The sequence below is a fragment of the Scyliorhinus torazame genome, chromosome 3 (genome assembly GCF_047496885.1).
Source record: "Scyliorhinus torazame isolate Kashiwa2021f chromosome 3, sScyTor2.1, whole genome shotgun sequence".
In the NCBI taxonomy this organism is placed as follows: domain Eukaryota; kingdom Metazoa; phylum Chordata; class Chondrichthyes; order Carcharhiniformes; family Scyliorhinidae; genus Scyliorhinus; species Scyliorhinus torazame.
The window spans coordinates 207,162,233-207,181,597 of NC_092709.1; the positions used below are offsets into that span (position 1 = coordinate 207,162,233).

General features: G+C 40.2%; 1 protein-coding gene across 4 annotated transcripts in view; it reads left to right on the forward strand.

Annotated features, from left to right (window-relative positions):
• The window catches only part of cep135 (centrosomal protein 135), a 215,817-nt gene extending 200,299 nt beyond the window's left edge, over positions 1-15,518 (forward strand). For all 4 annotated transcript variants that reach the window (XM_072496794.1, XM_072496792.1, XM_072496793.1 and 1 more), the window contains 4 exons: positions 5,249-5,451; positions 11,482-11,586; positions 11,942-12,096; positions 13,890-15,518. In XM_072496794.1, the coding sequence (XP_072352895.1) occupies positions 5,249-5,451; positions 11,482-11,586; positions 11,942-12,089 (456 nt within the window). In that variant the 3' untranslated portion in view covers positions 12,090-12,096; positions 13,890-15,518. The remainder of the gene's footprint in view (positions 1-5,248; positions 5,452-11,481; positions 11,587-11,941; positions 12,097-13,889) is intronic.
• The last annotated feature ends 3,847 nt before the right edge of the window (positions 15,519-19,365 follow it).

The window sequence follows — 19,365 nt, forward strand, 5'->3', positions numbered from 1 at the left end:
AAGAGGGATAGAGGATCTACCGTTGAGGAGGGCGGAAAGGAGCTTTCGATATTTGGGGATTCAGGTAGCTAGGAATTGGGGGGCACAGCACAAACTTAATTTGACGCGGTTGGTAAAACAGATGGAGGAGGATTTTAAAAGGTGGGACATGTTGCCACTCTCGCTGGCGTGTAGGGTACAGTCAGTTAAAATGGTGGTCCTCCCGAGATTTCTTTTTGTATTCCAATGCCTCCGAATTGTGATCACTAAGGCCTTTTTTAAGAGGGTAAGCAGGAGCATTACGGGATTTGTGTGGGCAAGCAAGACCCTGCGGGTAAGGAGGGGGTTCTTGGAGCGTAGCAGAGATAGAGGAGGGTTGGCATTGCCGAATCTGGGTGGTTATTATTGGGCAGCCAACGTGGCAATGATCCGTAAGTGGTTGATGGAGGGAGAGGGGGCGACGTGGAAGAGGTTGGAGATGGCGTCCTGTAAAGGAACGAGCCTGGGGGTGCTGGTGACGGCACCGCTGCCGCTCTCGCCGACAAGGTACACCACGAGCCCGGTGGTGGCGGCAACGCTAAAGATCTGGGGGCAGTGGAGACGGCACAGGGGTGCGACGGGAGCCTCGGTGTGGTCCCCGATCAGAGATAACCATCGGTTTGTCCCAGGTAGGATGGACGGGGGATTTCAGAGCTGGCATCGGGTAGGGATTAGAAGAATGGGGGACATGTCATTGACGGGACGTTCGTGAGCTTAGGGGCGCTGGAGGAGAAGTTTGGGCTACCCCCAGGAAACGCTTTCAGGTACATGCAAGTGAGGGCGTTTGTGAGGCGGCAGGTGAGGAAACTTCCGCTACTCCCGGCACAGGGGATTCAAGATAGGGTGATTTCGGGCGTATGGGTCGGAGAGGGCAAGGTGTCGGCGATATACCAGGAGATGAAAGAAGAGGGGGAGGCTTTGGTAGAGGAGCTGAAGGGTAAATGGAAGGAGGAGTTGGAAGAGGAGATTGAGGAGGGGCTATGGGCTGATGCCCTAAGTAAGGTTAATTCCTCTTCCTTGTGTGCTAGGCTTAGCCTGAAACAATTTAAGGTGGTTCATAGAGCGCATATGACAGGGGCGAGACTGAGAAGGCCTTTGGGGTGGAGGACAGATGTGCGAGGTGCTCAGGAAGTCCGGCAAACCATGTCCATATGTTTTGGTCATGTCCAGCACTGGAGGGGAGTTGCGGGAACAGTATCTAAGGTGGTGAAAGTCCGGGTCAAGCCAAGCTGGGGGCTAGCACTATTTGGAGTAGTGGACGAGCCGGGAGTGCAGGAGGCGAAAGAGGCCGGCATTCTGGCCTTTGCGTCCCTAGTAGCCCGGCGAAGGATCTTGTTAATGTGGAAGGAGGCGAAGCCCCCCAGCGTGGAGGCCTGGATAATGATATGGCTGGGTTTATCAAGTTGGAAAGGATAAAGTTTGCCTTGAGAGGATCTGCGCAGGGGTTCTACAGGCGGTGGCAACCGTTCCTAGACCATCTCGCGGAGCGTTAGATGAAGGTCAGACAGCAGCAGCAGCAACACTGGGGGGGCGGGGGGACATCGTTTGTGGGGGGGGGGGGGGGTTTGGTTCCTGTGGGGGGCATGTGAGCAAGAAAGCACATGAATGATCCGGAAACTGACATGTACGGGAAGAATCCATTGTACAAAGTTCTGTATTTTATTGACTTGCCATGTTCATGTCTTGCCACGCGCGTTCTTTTCTTTTCTTTGTTACGGGGGTGGGGGGTTGTTTGTAAGGTGGAAAATATTGTTATTGAAAAATTCTTAATAAAAATATATATATTTTTTAAAACTTTTTCAAGTTATTTAAAGGACTTGGATGAAGGGAGCGATGGCATCATTGTTAAATTTGCTGATGGCACAAAGGTAAAGATAAGTAGGAAAGTAAATTATGAAGAGGACTTATCAAGGCTACAAAGAGGTATAGATAGGTTAAGTGACTGGGCAAAGACTTGGCAAATAGTATAGCGTGGGAAAATGTGAAATTGTCCCATCTTGGTCAGAAAGATAAAAGAGAAGCATATTATCTAAATGGTGAGAGATTGCAGAGCTCTGAAATGCAGATGGATCTGGATGTCTCAGTGCATGAATTGCAAAAGGTGAGTATGTAGGTACCTAATTCGGAGAACTAATAAAATGTCATTGCTTGTTGTAAGGGGAATTGAATACAAAAGTAGCGAGGTCATGCTTCAGCTATACAGGGCATTGGTGAGACTATATGTGCAGTTTGTTTCAAAATTCTTTTGTCGACTTTTACCAAATGGCTGTCCCTTGCGACCCACACCACGTTCACTTACTACTTATGTGAGTCTGTCCTCACTTTAATGTATTTAAAATTAATATAATTGATCTTCCTCAGTTATGGCGGTAATTTGCATTCAGTTCTGCACACTTAAAGCACACTTACCAACAGACAGTTTTACATCCGTGAGACTGAAACGCTGGTTTTGTCCAATTGGGCGTTTCCAATTCGCACCCGAGATTTAACTCTGGGTCCAAAGTACCAAAAGGCTGCTTAATCAATCTGAGGATTTGATACCTGTGTACCATCCCACCTACCTGAACATATTCACTGATCTGGTAGCGTTGTATCAACATAGATACATGAATTCAGCTTTACAGAAATATGATAAATCTATATCCTCTCATCAACATATACATTCAAAATAAATGTCCTAAATCAGACAATGCACTCATTTATTGTGCGTCAGCAATCCACATTTTTCAGATGTGATCTCGTTTTGAAATTGATTCAACAGCAAAATATTTCAATGCACACGGCGAAACATAATGAGTTAGATTGTGAGATAGCGATATTCGTCAAACTCCGAAGTCATAGCTGCCTTCACCGCAGGAAACTGGAGGCACACGGAGAGTCCACTTACCAGGCAAGCTGCAGTTCTGTTGCTCCAGTCACAATCTAAATGGGATTCACTGTACATTTTAAAAGTGTACATTTCGTAAAGTGCATATAACTTGAATTGTATGAGGCAGTATTAAGCTTTTCCTCCGAATCAAAGACACTATGTCATCCTCTGAAAGGTGTCATGGGAGTGTCCCTTTAAGAAAGTTTTTTTTGTCTTATCATATGGCTTCAGTGATGCCATTGTGTGGGTGGAGCTGGGCTATGGCTTTGTGAGTTTTACTTTCGTTTTCACATTTTAACTCCTGTGGACTACAGACAGAACAGAAGTGTTTTGGCCTGTCTCTATTTTCATTTTAAAGAGTTGTTCCAAATTGATTATCGATACCTGCTGTATTGGTAACTTAAAAGATATAGTTTGCTTTCCAGAAGGGTTTAAACCTGCTGATGAGACGGGGTCAGAATCTCAGAAAAAGCTAGTTTTATTCAAGAGAGAATGCAGCATGCTGGGCCACGCCCTTGAAAAGCAGTTTTGGTTTATGGGATTTTGTTTTTGAATTGGAACAGTTAAGGGGGAATTAATTAAGGGTTATAGGTAGCTGTGTGGGGTCTTTATGTTTGTAATTGATAAAAATTCTTGCTGTTTGGTTATATATAAATGTTAACTAAATTTTTAGAATAAAGCTATTTTGATTAATGTGTCTAGGAAGACTGTTCAATCACACCTCAAGTGAAGGCTCTTGTGCTCATCCTAGCCAGATTACACACAAAGTTATAAGTCAGGTGAAACTGAGATCACATTTGGAGTTTTTAAACCTTGGCCCATAACAGGTCCTCATTATAATACTGCCTTCTCCAAAATGCGCGCTATAAACATAACAGGACTAAACATATATGCAACGACATCATTGTCAATCTCAAATATTAGATTTCATACTATATTTGTGTATTGGCTAAGGTATTAAATTTAACCTTATGAATGTGTTTTTTTTTTAAACAGTATCAGTTTAAGGCAACGAAAATGTACCCAGAGAGAAAATGGAAAAAGAGATCAGACGATCTTTGGGGATCATTTTTGGTGGCCCATTTTTCAACACCCACAACCCGACCTCAGGTCGTGAGCCCCACTTTGAAAAACACTGCTGTACAGTATTGGTCTCCTTATTTCAGGCAGGATGCAAGTGCATCGGAAGCAGTTCAGAGAAGGATTACTAGTCTAATTCCTGGAATGGGAGGGGTGGCTTATAGGAAACAGTTGACAGGCTAGGCTTGTATCTGTTGGAGTTTAGAAGAGTAAACGGCAACTTGATTGAAACATATAAGATCCTGAGGGGTCTTGAAACATTGGCTGTGGAAAGGCTGTTTCCTCTAGTCAGAGAATCCAGAACTAGGGATCACTGAAGGTGGAGATTAAGAGAAATCTTGTTCTCTGAGGGTCATGAGTCTTTGGAAATCTTCCGCAAAAGGCAGTGGAAGCAGAGACTTTGAATAGATTTAAGGCACAGCTAGATAGATTCTTGATGAGCAAGTGGGTGAAAAAGTATTGGGGGTAGGTGAGAATGTGGAGTTGTGGTGCATCAACCATGATCTTATTGAATGGCAAAGCAGGTTTGAGGGGCCGAGAGTTGTCTACGCCTGTTCCTAATTTGTATGGTCATAGTACACATGTCACAAATGCAGAAGAGATTTTCCAGAATGGTCAGGGTGAGGAATATTTGATTGTGTGGAGACTGGAGAAGCCGGGACTGTCTTCCACAAAGTGGAGAAGATTAAGAGGAGATTTGATAGAGGTGGTCCAAATCATGATTTGATAAAGTAAGTAAAGAGAAATTGTTTCCATTGGCGGAAGGGATGGTAATGAAAGGATGCAGATTGAAGATAATTAACTAAAAGAACCTGGGGTGAGATTACGGGTTTTGTTTACACAATTAAGGTCATTGTGATCTGGAATGCACTGCTGAAAAGGTTGTTGAAAGCACACTGAATCCTTTCAAAACAAAATTGAATAATTGCATAAATATTTGAAAGAATAAAAATTACATGGCTTTCGGGAAATGCCATGGGAGTGGGATTAATTTTCAGCTCTACCAAGCTGCTAACATGGGTATGGTGGATTGAATGGGCTCCTTCTGTGCTGTGTGATTCTGTGATCTGTGTGATTCTGTGATCTCAGTGACCAGAACTGGATTCAGAAGTCTGGCTTTAGCCAGCTAATTCCACATTGATTGCTGTTCTTACCATACAATGAACTGCATTTAAACAATGTAGGAGGTTGCTTTACTTAATCTTCCCTTGTATATCTGAATCTGTTGAGTTGTGCATTTTTTTTACCTACTTACAAGAAATCATCCTATTAACTTTACAGAACTTAAGTGAACTGGAAGACTGGAAGTCCGAAGTCGAGCTTTTAAAGAAACAGATATGTACTGAACGGGTCACAGTAAAGAACCTCGAGGCATTGTTGACATCAACTCGAGAAAAGGAGTTTCAATGCCACCTGACAAAGAATGAAAAAGAGTCAGAAATACAGCTTCTTGGGGACAAGCTGACTCTAGCAGAGAGTAGAGTGTGAGTGGTACTTACTTAATAATGCTATTTTACAGTATTTATTTCAAAATACAGAAACTTTTACAAAATAATCCTGCGCTTTCCTCATGATAAATTTGTTGTTGACCACACATATAGAAAAATTCAACAATCTTACTAGTAAAAGGCAGATAAGCTTAAAAATCACTTGCAAATGTAGCTAGTTCTTTAAATACTGTATTTCACAAAACCCATTGTTTTCACTACCAGAAAACATAAATAATTGTTGCACTTATTTATTACAGTGAATTATTTTTGAATACAGGATTACTCTGCAAATTACAGAAATACTTATTATTTTAAGAGAACTATATTATTTCTTCCCTTCCGCTTACTGTAAACAATGGCATCCGGTCTTTTTTCAGAAGTCTTACCAGTTACAGCATCACAAGGGAAGCCATTCTTGGCCTGTTACTGCTGGTGAAATTCAGTTTGTTTGGGGGAAGGATAAGCAAAGTTCTAATCTGCTGATCTCAGGAACATTGAAGACGTCTGAATTAGCTTTCTTTAACTAGAATTGCTAGTTTTAGGAGTTGATTGCAACCAGCATTACAAAAAGAGCATAAATTCCTGAAACATTCAAAACAAAAATAGAACAGAGTTGAATAGTAGATGAGTTAATTCTGAAATGACTACTTCCCAACCTTTACTTTTGAGGTTATTCATGAAGGCCTGCCTTCTCAACCTTGCCCCTTGCCTGAGATGTGATCCTCAGGTTAAATCACCAGCAGTCAGCTCTACCCCTCAAAGGGGGAAAGCAGCCTGGTCAACTGGAACTATGGCAACTTTACCTTTATCTTTTTACTTTCAAGGGTACGAACTGCTTATTCCCCTCAGGATCTCTTGAAGAAAATAGTGTAGAGTCAATTCTCTCCTAGGCTGGTGCAATGAAAGTCTGCTGTATCCTGAGTCCTGTGTGAAATGAACTTGAGACTTTTAATCCAATTTCTAATGAGCACAGGTTGGCACTTAATCAAACGCGAAGTATGATATAGTATATATTTTGAGAAAGACTAGGAGGCCACATATTCCTTGGAAAGTAAGTATTTAAATGGAATAGAAGAACTGAGGAATCTGTGGGTATAGACACAAATCACTAAAAGTGGTGATCCAGGTTAATAAGGCATTCAAGAAAAAACAAATTTGGAGTGCTGGGAACATTTCCAGTCTCCAAAACATAAAATAATAGAGCTAGTGCAGAAGGTGCAAAAAAACATTCATAGAATGATACTAAAACAGAGAGATATAGCTGCCAGGCAATATTGAACAGGAAAGGACTCTTTCTCCAGGAAAGCACAGACTGAGAAGTGTATTCATTGAAGTCTTTAGAGTTAGGAAAGGGTTTATAAAGATAGGTGCAGAGTAAAGGTTTACACTTGTGCATGAAACCAGAATTAAAGGCTATAAATATAACATAGTCACTAATAAATCAAATAGGGAAATGGCACTGGGAATAAACTAAAGGTTGATGAGTCCCTTGAACTTGATGGCCTGCATCCTAGGGCCTTTAAAGAAATGACTGCAGAGATAGTAAATGCATTGTTTGGAATCTTCCAAATTTTCTGATGACACAAAGATAGGAAAGGAAGTTGTCAAGTGGACATTGAGTTTACAAAGGGATTTAGATAGGTTAAGTGGGGAGGGGGGGGGGGGTGCGGGGGGGGATTGGCAGATCCAGTTTGTTGTGCAAAATTGTGAAACTTTGTACTGTAGAGTTCTGCTTCTTGTTATTATTTTCCTGTCAAAGTGGACAGAGAGATCTGGGTGCATGAATCACATATGTTATATATGTGCAGCATATATGTGCAGCATATGGGCAGCACGGTAGCATAGCGGTTAGCGCAATTGCTTCACAGCTCCAGGGTCCCAGGTTCGATTCCCGGCTGGGTCACTGTCTGTGCGGAGTCTGCACGTTCTCCCCGTGTGTGCGTGGGTTTCCTCCGGGTGCTCCGGTTTCCTCCCACAGTCCAAAGATGTGCAGGTTAGGTGGATTGGCCATGCTAAATTGCCCTTAGTGTCCAAAATTGCCCTTAGTGTTGGTTCAGTGGGGTTGCTGGGTTATGGGGATAGGGTGGTCTGGGCTTGGGTAGGGTGCGCTTTCCAGGAGCCGGTGCAGACTTGATGGGCCGAATGGCCTCCTTCTGTACTGTAAATTCTATGAAATCTATGAAATCTATGTTAGCAGCAGGTACAGCAAGTGGCAAATAAAATGTTGGAAGGCAAATAAACTGTTGCTGTTTATTGCAAGGGAAATAGAGTATAAAAGTGGGGAAATGTTTCCACAGCTGTTCAGGGCCATAGTGAGACCAAGTCTGGAGTAATGTGTGCAGTCCTTATTTAAGAAAATAAATAATTGCAATAGAAGTAGTTCACTTAACTGATTCCTGGGATGAAGGGGTTTTCTTCTGAGGAATGGTAGAGCAGGTTGGGCATTTACTCATTGGAATTTGGAATAATGAGATGTTATCTTATTGAAGCATATAAGATTCTGACTTGACAGGGTGGATGCTAAGAGAAAAAAATCCCTGTGGGTGAGTATATAACTAAGAGACAGAGTCTAAAAGTTAGGGGTTACTCATTTAAGATTGAGATGAGAAGATTTTCTTTTCTCTCTGAGGTTTATTAGTTTATGGTGTTCTCATCCCCATAAAGCAGTAGAGGCTGGACCTTTGAATATATTCAAGGCAGTTAGGTTAATTTTTGATTGACAAGAAAGGCATGGATTATTGGGGGTAGGCAGGAAAGTGGAATGGAGACCACAATCAGATCAGCCATGGTCTTATTGAATGGCAGAGGAGGCTCAAAGGGCCAAATGTATTATTATTGTGTTCTTGTGAATTCAGGAGAAACATCTGTGCCCAAAGGGTGTTTAAAATGTAGAATTTGCGACCTCAAGAAATCAAATTGCATACATGTGTTGAAAGGCAAACTGGATGAACACATGAAGGAAAAAAGAATAAAAGGATAAGCTAAAGGGACTAGATAAAAGCGAGTGGGAACAGGCTCATGTGGGGCCTAAATTCTGCTATTGACCTGTGGGGCGGAATGATCTGTCGCTGAGCTGTAAAACTTTATAACTGGTAAATCAGCAATCCAGCTAACAATGACCACAAGCTAGCTGGTTTGGGAAGATGTAATGAGTGGTTACCTCAGTGCTGGGACCTCTGCAATTTATATAAAGGACTGAGATGAATGGGATGGTTGCTAATTTTTTGCTGATGACAAAGACAGGCAGGAAATTACGATGTGAAGAAGACATAAGGAGGCTACAAAAATATACAGATGTGGTCAAAGATCTGGCAAATGAAGTATAATGAGGGGATGATGTAAAGTCCATTTTAGCAGGGAGAATTGAAAAAGAAGCAAATTATGGTGAGAGCTTACAAAGCTCTGAGATGAAAAGGAGGTGAGTGTCCAAGTGCATGAGTCATAAAAGGCTAGTCAGCAGGTACAAGTAATTAGGAAATTAATATACAATGTGATAATTTACTGCAAGGGGAATCATATACAAATGCAGGGAAGTTTTGCTTCATGAGAACAAATCTGAAATACTATGCACAGTATTGATCACCTTATTTAAGGAAATATGTAAATGTGTAGTAAAAGTAACACTTAGAATGGGTGGGTTGTGTTTTGAAAAAAGACTGTGCAAGCTAGGCTCATATTCACTGGAATTTAGAAGAGTAAGAGGTGATCCTGAGGGGTCTTGGCAGGGTGGATGTGGAGAGGATGTTTCCTCTTGTGGTAGAATCTAGAACTAGGAGTCATTGTTTAAAAATAAGGGCCGTCAATTTAAAATGGAGATGTTGAGAATTTTTTCGCTGAAGGTTGTGAGTCTTTGGAACTTTCTTCCTCAAAAGGTGGTGGAAGCAGAGTCTTTGAATATTTTTAAGGCAGAAGTGGATTGATTCTTGGTAACGCAACTCAAGGCGGTGATAGGCTAGCATGGGTAGGCGAGATTACAATCCGATCAGCAGTGATCTTATTAAATAGCGGAGCAGACTCGAGAGACCGAATGGCCTACTCCTGCTCCTTACGAAATGGAACATGTTACACTGCTGCAGTAAAGAAACTTCACCCCAATGCTATCTATATTAAATCTTTCCTGAGAGTGCTTCATCTAATCACTGCATACCTGAAATAACACGCCCAGCAGTAAATTCACAGAAAAGCTTTGAAATACTGAAGAATGGTTGAAGAAAATTAAATACAGAATCTTATTGAGTAATATGTTGCTTATTTAAGTAGTAGAAATTTGAAGGGATCTGCTAAGTCCTTTAGTAGTTTTGCAGTAATTTCTTAAGAGCTTGCCTGGCACCTTATTTTCCAATACATGTTCATCCATAGAGTGATACCATTGTGAGCAATATTTATATGACAATGCCTTCCACAGAATAAAGGAGAATGCTGCACCGAAATGTTTCAGTATAGTGTGTTCACCCCTTCCATCATTCTGTCTACACTTTCCAGAAAAGAGCATTTAATCTCATCCCTTCTTGTTTCTGTCTGGAGTACAGAAACTTTACGAAAGGGAAAGATAGATAGTTGGAGAACATTAATTTAGGCTTCTTTTACAACTACAAAGTATCAAATAGAAAGAATTAACAGCTTTCCAGCGACTTGTATATTTTGCATTTAGTAGATTCTCCCCTTAATTTCATAGAATCCCTACAATGCAGGAGACCATCCAGCCCATCAAAAGCACCGACCCTTCAAAAGACCACCCTACTTAGCTCAATCCCCTAACCTATTCCTGCAACCCCACCCTAAGGGGCAATTTAGCATGACCAATCCACCTAACCTGCACATCATGGATTGTGGGAGGAAACCGAAGCACCCAGAAAAAACCCATGCAGACACTGGTAGAATGTGAAAACTCCACACAGTCACCCAAGGTCGGAATTGAACCTGGGTCCCTGGCGCTGTGACGCAGAAATGCTAATCACTGTGGCACCATGCCGCCTTTTTATATTCTAGATTCTAATTCAGATTCTAAGAAAAGATAACATTTCCAAGTGTGAACTCTGAAATATCTTCTTACCCAACAAATGTGATTGGCCAAAAACACACAAAATGTGTGAACGATTGGAGTAGCACTGTATTGCTTGAACAATATATGGACCCCCAAGTTGAGCAACAGTAAATTATAGAGGAATGTAACAACAAATAAGGAGAGAAATTGTTATGAACTATGTGTATATTTACTAGTTATCCAGTTTTACCGCACTGGAGAAAGGATATTTCATTCACAAGCCAGGATCCAGAAGCCTTGAATGAATCTCAATCGTTCATTGCACTCATATCTGCACAAGTGTAATAGACCAGGACTTCTGGTCTCTGCAATATTGCACCTCTGACCACCTGATTTTCCAATCTTGGTTGCTTATATAATTTAGTTTTCAGTGTCAAATTGAATTGCAAGTTAAATAAAAGGATTTAAATAGAAGTTTTTACAACTTCAAAATGCCCCAAAGCCAATTAATTGCTTTTTGAAGTGTAGCCACCTCACTCTTCGATCAACACAACACTCTGAAGAAGAGTCATACTCAATTGTTAACTCTCTTTACCTCTCCAGAGATGCTGCCAGACCGCTGAGTTTTTCCAGCATTTTCAGTTTTTATTTCAGATTTCTTGAATCTGCAATATTTTGCTTTTATTTTAATGGGCAGATGAGATTATGACTATTACTTTTGTGGAGGATACAAGAATAACAATAGAGTGGGCTGAACAGCTCGTTACTAAGTTCTATGCAATTTTATGTATAAGATGGGTAGATATTCTATGCCATTGTAGTAAATCCTAAAAGTGGTGGAATTGAGGAGAGGTGTCAAATTGACTTCTAATGCATTTCTTGGTTATGGCCACTGCAGTTGTGCCTGGGAGCAGACATAACTCATGTGAAATCTAGACCATTGTGTCTGAAATTGTTACTCCATTTGGCAATTTGTCTGTTTGTCTGTAAATTATTGATGCCTATCTTGGCATATCTAATGTAATAATTATTATTCACAGATCAAGTCAGAATCGAGAAATAGTTCAGTTCCGTGCTAAGTCTTCACAGCTTCAAACGGAGCTTGATCTTATCAAACGTCAACTAACAACAGAACGTTTTGAAAGGTATTGTTTACAATACACAAAATATTGAATGATTATTTGAAGCTTTTTAAGTGCACAAACCTGAAAAGAGCATCTTATTCCGAGTGGACTGTAATATCTACTTTACCAGATAATCCAACATATAGAATACAGGTTGTTTTGGGTGACTGGAAAAATTACCAATTTTGCAAAGCTGCTCATAATCTTTTAGTTATAAGCACAGTTTAAGTTGTCATTTTGACAGAACACGACTTGTGCTATAACAATCATTTTGAGCATGTGCTGTTATGTACATTAAAAAAGTCACTGAAGGTTGTCAGCTTCCAGATTGTAGAAATAAAGCCTTTTTTTATCTTTTTAATTATTCCTTCCACAGAGAGCGTGCAATTCAGGAGATGCGTCGCCATGGCCTTTCGACTACCATCTGTTCCTTGTCCCCACTCAGAACATCAGTGAGTCCTGTTTCCCATTGCCGGGATATGTGCTCCCCTAAAAAAGTATCAGAATGTTCTACTGACTGTTAAATGACAAGTGAGTAATTTATAATCCCTAAATAAAATCTTAACAGTCAAGTGGTATATGCAAAATGCCATTGAATCAAAATAGATGGTGCAGTTCAGTCTAGTCTTAATTCTTTTTATTGTATTGCAAGATTTTCACACATTTATTGAGAGGTCCTGAGTAGAGACCAGGTACTTCCCCACAGCAAAGGTGAAGAAAAGTGTCATTGCTAGACCATACTTGTTAACCTCTAGAAGAACACTGGGTTCAATACCCTATTGAGGTGCTATAAGTTTCCCCTGAGATCTTTGCTCCTTGATTAATTCACTTTCCATATTGATACCATTATCTGAACTACCTGACTGAAATATCACATCCCTCAAGCTTAAGGAAATTTATATATTTAAGTGAGACACTTCTTTCTGTGGCTTTTCCTCTGCTGGAGGTGCACTTTCCTATTGTACAGAGGTACCCTCACAGATAAAGAACTCCAACACCTTGTACTACAAAGATAACTACAAAAATTACTCAAAAACTAAGCAAAGGATTAAGGACAGAAGACTTGCGTCAAACACATCATCTTACATGGAAGAGAAATAGACCACTAAGCCCTTCAAATCTGTTCTGGCATTCAGTTAGATAATGATTGACAGGTTACCTTGGTTTCATTTGACTTCCTTTGCTCCATATCCTGTGATATTTTTACTGAACAAAAATCTATTGAATATGCTCTTGAAAATTTCATCTGACGCTGATTGAACAAGTTAACAGGACTCAACCCTTCTGGTGTCAATCACCACACAGCTCCACTGTCCCTCCTAATGACCTGTAAATCAATCAACACAGTTGCTTATTTACTGTGTAGCTTTCTACTCTTGATAACAAGGGCAGGACATCTTTACGTTGCCCCCAAGAAGCTAACTCCAGGTTTGTGGTCTTGCAGGTTTCTCTTCTCTATACCTGACAAGGAATTCATTTTATTAACCTTCATTGTTTAATTAGCTTTTTTCTTTCCCAGCACTGTTTTCAGGACACATTTAAAGTAATTCTCAGGGCGTTTCAAATCTTAGTCAGCAGGACAGTGTCATAGATTGTCTGCCTCCTGTCCCAATAATAGATAATATACAGAGCTGTTAATGTGGAGGAAAGAGCCCCAAAAATAGGATACATGCCTTTGGCATCCTACTGACAGAGTGCCTCAATGATTACCAGTTCAAATCTAAAATGATTATTTAAATGATCTTGGGAAGATGACGCTGTGGTGTTGAGTAGGGATAGAGTGCTTTATGGAGCTGGGATGCTGAAGTGTATATTGAAGACTCAATGGAAGCCATTTGTTGCGGTACATAAAAATCAAGAATCTGTTTTTTCCAACACAAACAGCATTGGTGACATAAAATACCAAAAGGGATTCATAAAGTAAACATAGACCAAATTTCCCCCTTGTGGGGGAATATAAATTGAGATATAAGTTGAGAGGCGGTAGATTTAAAACTGTGATGAAGAGGAACTACTTCTCTCAGAGGGTGGTGAATTTGTGGAACTTGCTGCCCTATAGTGCAGTGGAATCTGAATCATTAAATGGTTTCGAGAAGGAGATAGATATATTTATGATTTTTAAAACAGGTTATGGGGATCAGGTAAGGAGATGGATATGAAACCAGGAAGTGATCAGCCAGGATCTGATTGAATGGCGGAGCATGCTCGAAGGGCTGAATTGCCTACATCTCCTAATTCCTATGTTCCTTTACAACAACCTCATATAATTTGTAATTGGTTGATATATTTTTAATAAGTATTCTTGACTATTTTTCTCTTACCAGTTTTGGAAGTTTACTTTAAGAAGTATACTTCACTCAAGTCAGTTTCACAAATGGAGCCACAGGTGTCAACAAAAGAGCATTTTGGAATGAAGGAAATTTAAGTTCAAGACAAATTGTTGTATTACATTTTAAGTCATGGAGTAGACTGTGATAACTCAATTCTTTGATTGGTCGATGTCCTACTCTAGACATTTGTCAACTTGTTTAACATTTTAGTTTTATTAAAAAGATCAGCATTTGCCCCTTTTGTTCAGATATCTAGCCTGTATTTACCTAGGTTTAACATCCTACAATACACTTCTTATTAAAAATATTATCAAGCTTATTATCAACCCAATCACATTCTTTTCTATAATGTATGTCACAAAAGCAGCAAGATTTCTGGTCCCTTTTGAACTCTCAAATGACTGCGCAGCATTACAATTGTGGACTGCCATTGATCCATTTTTAAATAGATTTTGTTTTAAAATTTTCATTGGACACATTCACATTCATACATATTTGCTTACCCGAACATATTTCACTGGATCCAAAAGACTACATTAACATAATGCCAGATGAGCCATAAAAGAGAAGGGTTTTTTCTGCTTTGTTAAAGTCGCAAGATAATCTAGGAAATAACACTCCTTGAGCTATGTGAATTAAAATGTACTGAATTATTGATTCTGAATATGGTGTTATAAATTTTTATTTTTTTCCACGACTTTCCTAAATAGACACCAACAAAATGGGGCACTACTCTAATGCCCATCTTGTGCTGTAAATATCTGTACTCTGCTGTCAATGTTTGTGAAGAAAAGTTTACTCTGCAAAGATATTTTTATATTGAATTAGGTTTTCAATTTTGTATGTAAATTATTTATTGATATGTTTGCTCTCAGTATCTGTGACAAGTATTTTTGCTCCCAAATCACGTCTTATTACTAATAACTGTCATTGTTCTACCATCTCACATTTAATCGTACTATGTAAACCAGGTTTCACCATTTTGAAACTTTTCGTGAGGCATAACTATAGTGAAATAAGCTTACAACTTGTTTAATAAATTCAAAGTAGCTTCTTGGGATGGATACAATTAATGTTTCAACATATACTATTGAGAAATTAATATTGATTTCTTGACAGTAATTCATGAATATATAATTGTTTAAATTGCAATATTACATTTCTTGATAAAGTATGTTTTGCTAATAATTCCATGTGCCAGAGAGATCTCATTTGAATGAAATAACTGAAATAGAAGTCACTGATTTAAAAGCTGATAGTTTTTTTCATTATTAAAATCTAATCTTATATCCACATTGCTGATTACCACGTTTAATTTAGACCTGATGTTGTATAATACAGGTGTTTTAAATCTTGTACAGCTGTTTGATGTAATTACACTGATATTTGTGATAATGGTACAAGTTAACTTATAAGCAATTGTTTTCTTGATGCATACCAGTAAAACGTATTTACTATTCTAAATGTTGTACCATATAAAAGTATTGAGTATATTCTTTATGAAAAGCAATTTTAGATGTTTATAGTTTTATTAATACTGAATGCATGCCAAAGAGTTTTTTGCCAATTGTAATTAATCTAGTATCTATAAGAAATTTAATAAAAATTGAGATTCATATACTATTTGAGCAAGTCAGTCCTGAATTTGTTTAATACATTTACGAAGGTAATGGTGGTGTATACTTGTAACTGTTAACTTCAGTTTTACTTTGTTCATTCTCTCACTCAATCTCTTTGCTAATGCACAATGCCCAGGCCCCTCCAGCCATGTCCTTTCTGCCACTTATGAAAAGTGATCATTACAGAAATTATCAACAAAATAAATCTGTCTTTGGTAGTCCAGGGCACTTGCCTGACCTGAATCCCACTGCAGTGATGCATTTATGGTATCAGACCTTAATATCATACCAGCTCTCAAATGAACCGGTATGGTAGGACAGTGGTTCGCACTGTTGCTTCACAGCTCCAGGGTCCCAGGTTCAATTCCTGGCTTGGGTCATTGTCTGTGCGGGGTCTGCACGTTCTCCCCATGTCTGCGTGGGTTTCCTCCGGGTGCTCCGATTTCCTCCTACAATCCAAAGATGTGCAGGTTAGGTGGATTGGCTATGCTAAATTGCCCTTAGTGTTCAAAAAGGTTAGATGGGGTGACGGGGATAGGGTGGAGGTGTGGGCTTAGTGCTCTTTCCAAGGGCACAGGTTCAATGGGTCGAATGGCCACCTCCTGCATTGTAAATTCTATGATTCTATGAACCAAGGATGTTGGAACTCCTAATGAATGAAGCATTTGTCCTGTAGCATGGGCAGAGGTTCCGTCTCTTCCGAGACACGCTACAAAACATGGGCTTTTACTATTTTAAATGATATTTAGTAGAACTAAATAGTGGAATAAGGGAACAATTTTGGTAAGATGTATTAAATGAATGTGGGAAATGATAAAACAGAATGGGACAAGAAGGGACACGGTACAAAGAAGAGTAAATCATAATGCTAGAGGTTACAAAAATAATAAAAAGACAAAACTAAGGGCTCTGTATCTGAGAAACGAAACAGTTGAACTTACAGCACTGACAGAAATACATGAGTACAATCTGATAGGCATTGTAGACGACATAGGTTGGGGCCTGAATATTGAAGGGGACATGACATTTAGGAAGGAAGAGTGGCTCTCTTAATTAATTTGCACAGTAGAGAGGGATGACTTAAGTTCATGAAGCCAGTGTAGGAGTTTGCAGTTTGGTTTAGTTATAATAGAATCAAAGGATCTACATGCACTTTTGTATGAGGGTTACATCTGTTAGTGGGTGATTAGATTTGGAACAATCCAATCCTTTTGACTTTAGTCACTGTTACTGTACCAACCATAACTGATTGTGTAAGAATATTTTACCTAGCCCACCTTTTAAATGCTCATGATTGTAAACCACATGTTACACACTTGCTCTCACTTCCTCTTTTCTCTCTGCAAAAAGCACTTAACTGCTTTCAATGTGGTCCAAGAGCTGTCCATCAATGTTTATAAACATTGCAGATAGTTTCACAGCAGGGTACAGGGAAGCGTGAAGCGAAGTGGAATTAAACAATCCAGGCAACTGGCTATGTGCAAGCTGTCAATCACAACCAAGTAAAACTAATTCCCATTAATGTGAATGAAAGCCTTGCAGATCAAAGATCTGAGGGGGGTTTTGTTTTCTAGGAATTTGGAGATGCATTCTCTGCCTGAGCCAGTAGGTGTATTGTGCAGGTGAGTTTTAAAGCAGTGAAAATTTCACTTTGTGTCTGAAGCGTTCTCCAGCGCTTCCAGGCGGTAGTGGACAGGATTTGCATCCCTTAAGAGTTGCCCCTTTGGTCCACCGCACCAGGGTCATGCTGGAAAATACCTGCACCAATTCTCACCAACGTGAATCCTGGCCCAAAGAATCACACCAGCTTAGAGAACCCGGTGCCCAGCCCGTTAATAGGATGCAAATGGGTCAATTCAAATCTTAATTTTGCCACCATCAGGAGGCCCACAGATCCTGGTTCAGGTCAACACTGGACCTTGCCATATTGGGAACTCCACTATGAGCGGCAGAGAATCCAGTCCCTTATCTTTTACTTTCTGAGAGCATTGACACTTGTTCTGCTATTAACACGTCCTGCCATATGACCTTCAGGCCACTTGGTTTTAACATATCATTAAAACTGCCTTTGTCCTGTGTCCATGACATTTTGTCAAATCTCCTGGGCTCTCACCTATCACTGACCTTTTTGCCATGTGTTTGCCCACTCACTAAACTTGTCTAAATCACCTTGAAGCTTCCTTGCATCCTCCTCACAATTCCACCCAGTCCCAGTTTTGAAGGGTACATGACATTTAGGAAGGAAGAGTGGCTCTCTTAATTCATTTGCAAAGTAGAGAAGGATGACCTAAGTTCATGAAACCAGTGTAGGGGTTTGCAGTTTAGTTTAGTTATACAGAATCAAAGGATCTACATGCACTTTTGTATGAGGGTTACACCTGTTAGTGGGTGATTAGATTTGGAACAATACAATCCTTTTGACTTTACATCCTCCTCACAATTCCACCCAGTCCCAGTTTTGTAACGTCAGCTGACGTTACAAAACTGGGTGGAATTGTGAGGAGGATGTAAAGTCAAAAGGATTGTATTGTTCCAAATCTAATCACCCACTAACAGGTGTAACCCTCATACAAAAGTGCATGTAGATCCTTTGATTCTGTATTATGTGGAAATGTTACATTCGATTCCCTCATCCAAGTCATTTATATATATATATCGTGAACAGCAATAATCCATAGCTGCTTTGGATCTTAACTCCACTAAACCACCTTGTGTCTGTATCCATTGATTGTGTCCAATAAATTCATCATTAAACTTTTAAACCAACAGGGTCTGGTTTAGCACAGGGCCAAAGAGCTGGCTTTTAAAGCAGGCCAGCAGCTCGGTTCAATTCCCATACCAGCCTCCCCGAACAGGTGCCGGAATGTGGCGACTCGGGGCTTTTCACAGTAACTTCATTTGAAGCCTACTTGTGACAAGCAAGTTCATTTCATTTCATCAATCCTAGATTTGTGATCATCTTCAATCCAAGTGTTCCAGATTTCACTCACCTGTGTAAACAGGTTCTTCCTGGCATCACCTCTTTTGCTCTTTTTAACTGGATACTGATATGACAGTTATTAATGATGATATTGCTTTTCAGAGTCGCCAGGTCTCAAATGATACCACCACAAGGTTTTACCGGATATCAATCAAAGACCAACCAGTTAGTTCAAGTTCAATGATAGTTTATTTACACACAAGAATTACTTCGACATGCAACATAAAACACAAGCTAAATTACACCTAACACTACAACAACCTGAACTTCAGGCACCCAGCTTTATGCAGAGGAACAAGGCCTTTGTTCGGATCTTGTGTGGCTGGGTCTGGAGTAGTGACTTCGTTTCTGCTGGGTTCATTCGTCTGGTAGCGATCGTTGGTCTTGAACTGGTCTTCTGGTCGTAATGCTGCAATTGGTTGGGCATAGGCCGGGAGAGACTGAACACATGGCAGTGTCTCTCATTATCCTTCTGGGGTTTTGCGCTCTTTTGGACGGTCCTTAGCTTTGGACCCAATAATTCGGCAGGGCGGGTGCCTTGATGGCAGGGCGTGTCCTGAGCGGTCATTGACCTTGGTTTTTTGGGCTCCCTGAGCAAAGGGAGTGGCGCTGATGAGTCTGGTTCTGTATCTGTTACCTGAGTACAGGTCTTTTGTTCTGGGGAAATGGGCCATTAGAATGCAAAGTAGCTGGGGTTTTCAATAGCGTCTAGTTATCCGAGTTGCCAATATACATAAGCTCTGAGCGTCTGAGTCCTGGGTTGACCATATTTTCCATGGTCCTTTGCAGGTGGTCATATTTCCCGGGATCCTTTGTAAGTGACCATCCCAGATGGCTACACCTCTGACTGGCCTACTTCTAATATTCAGGT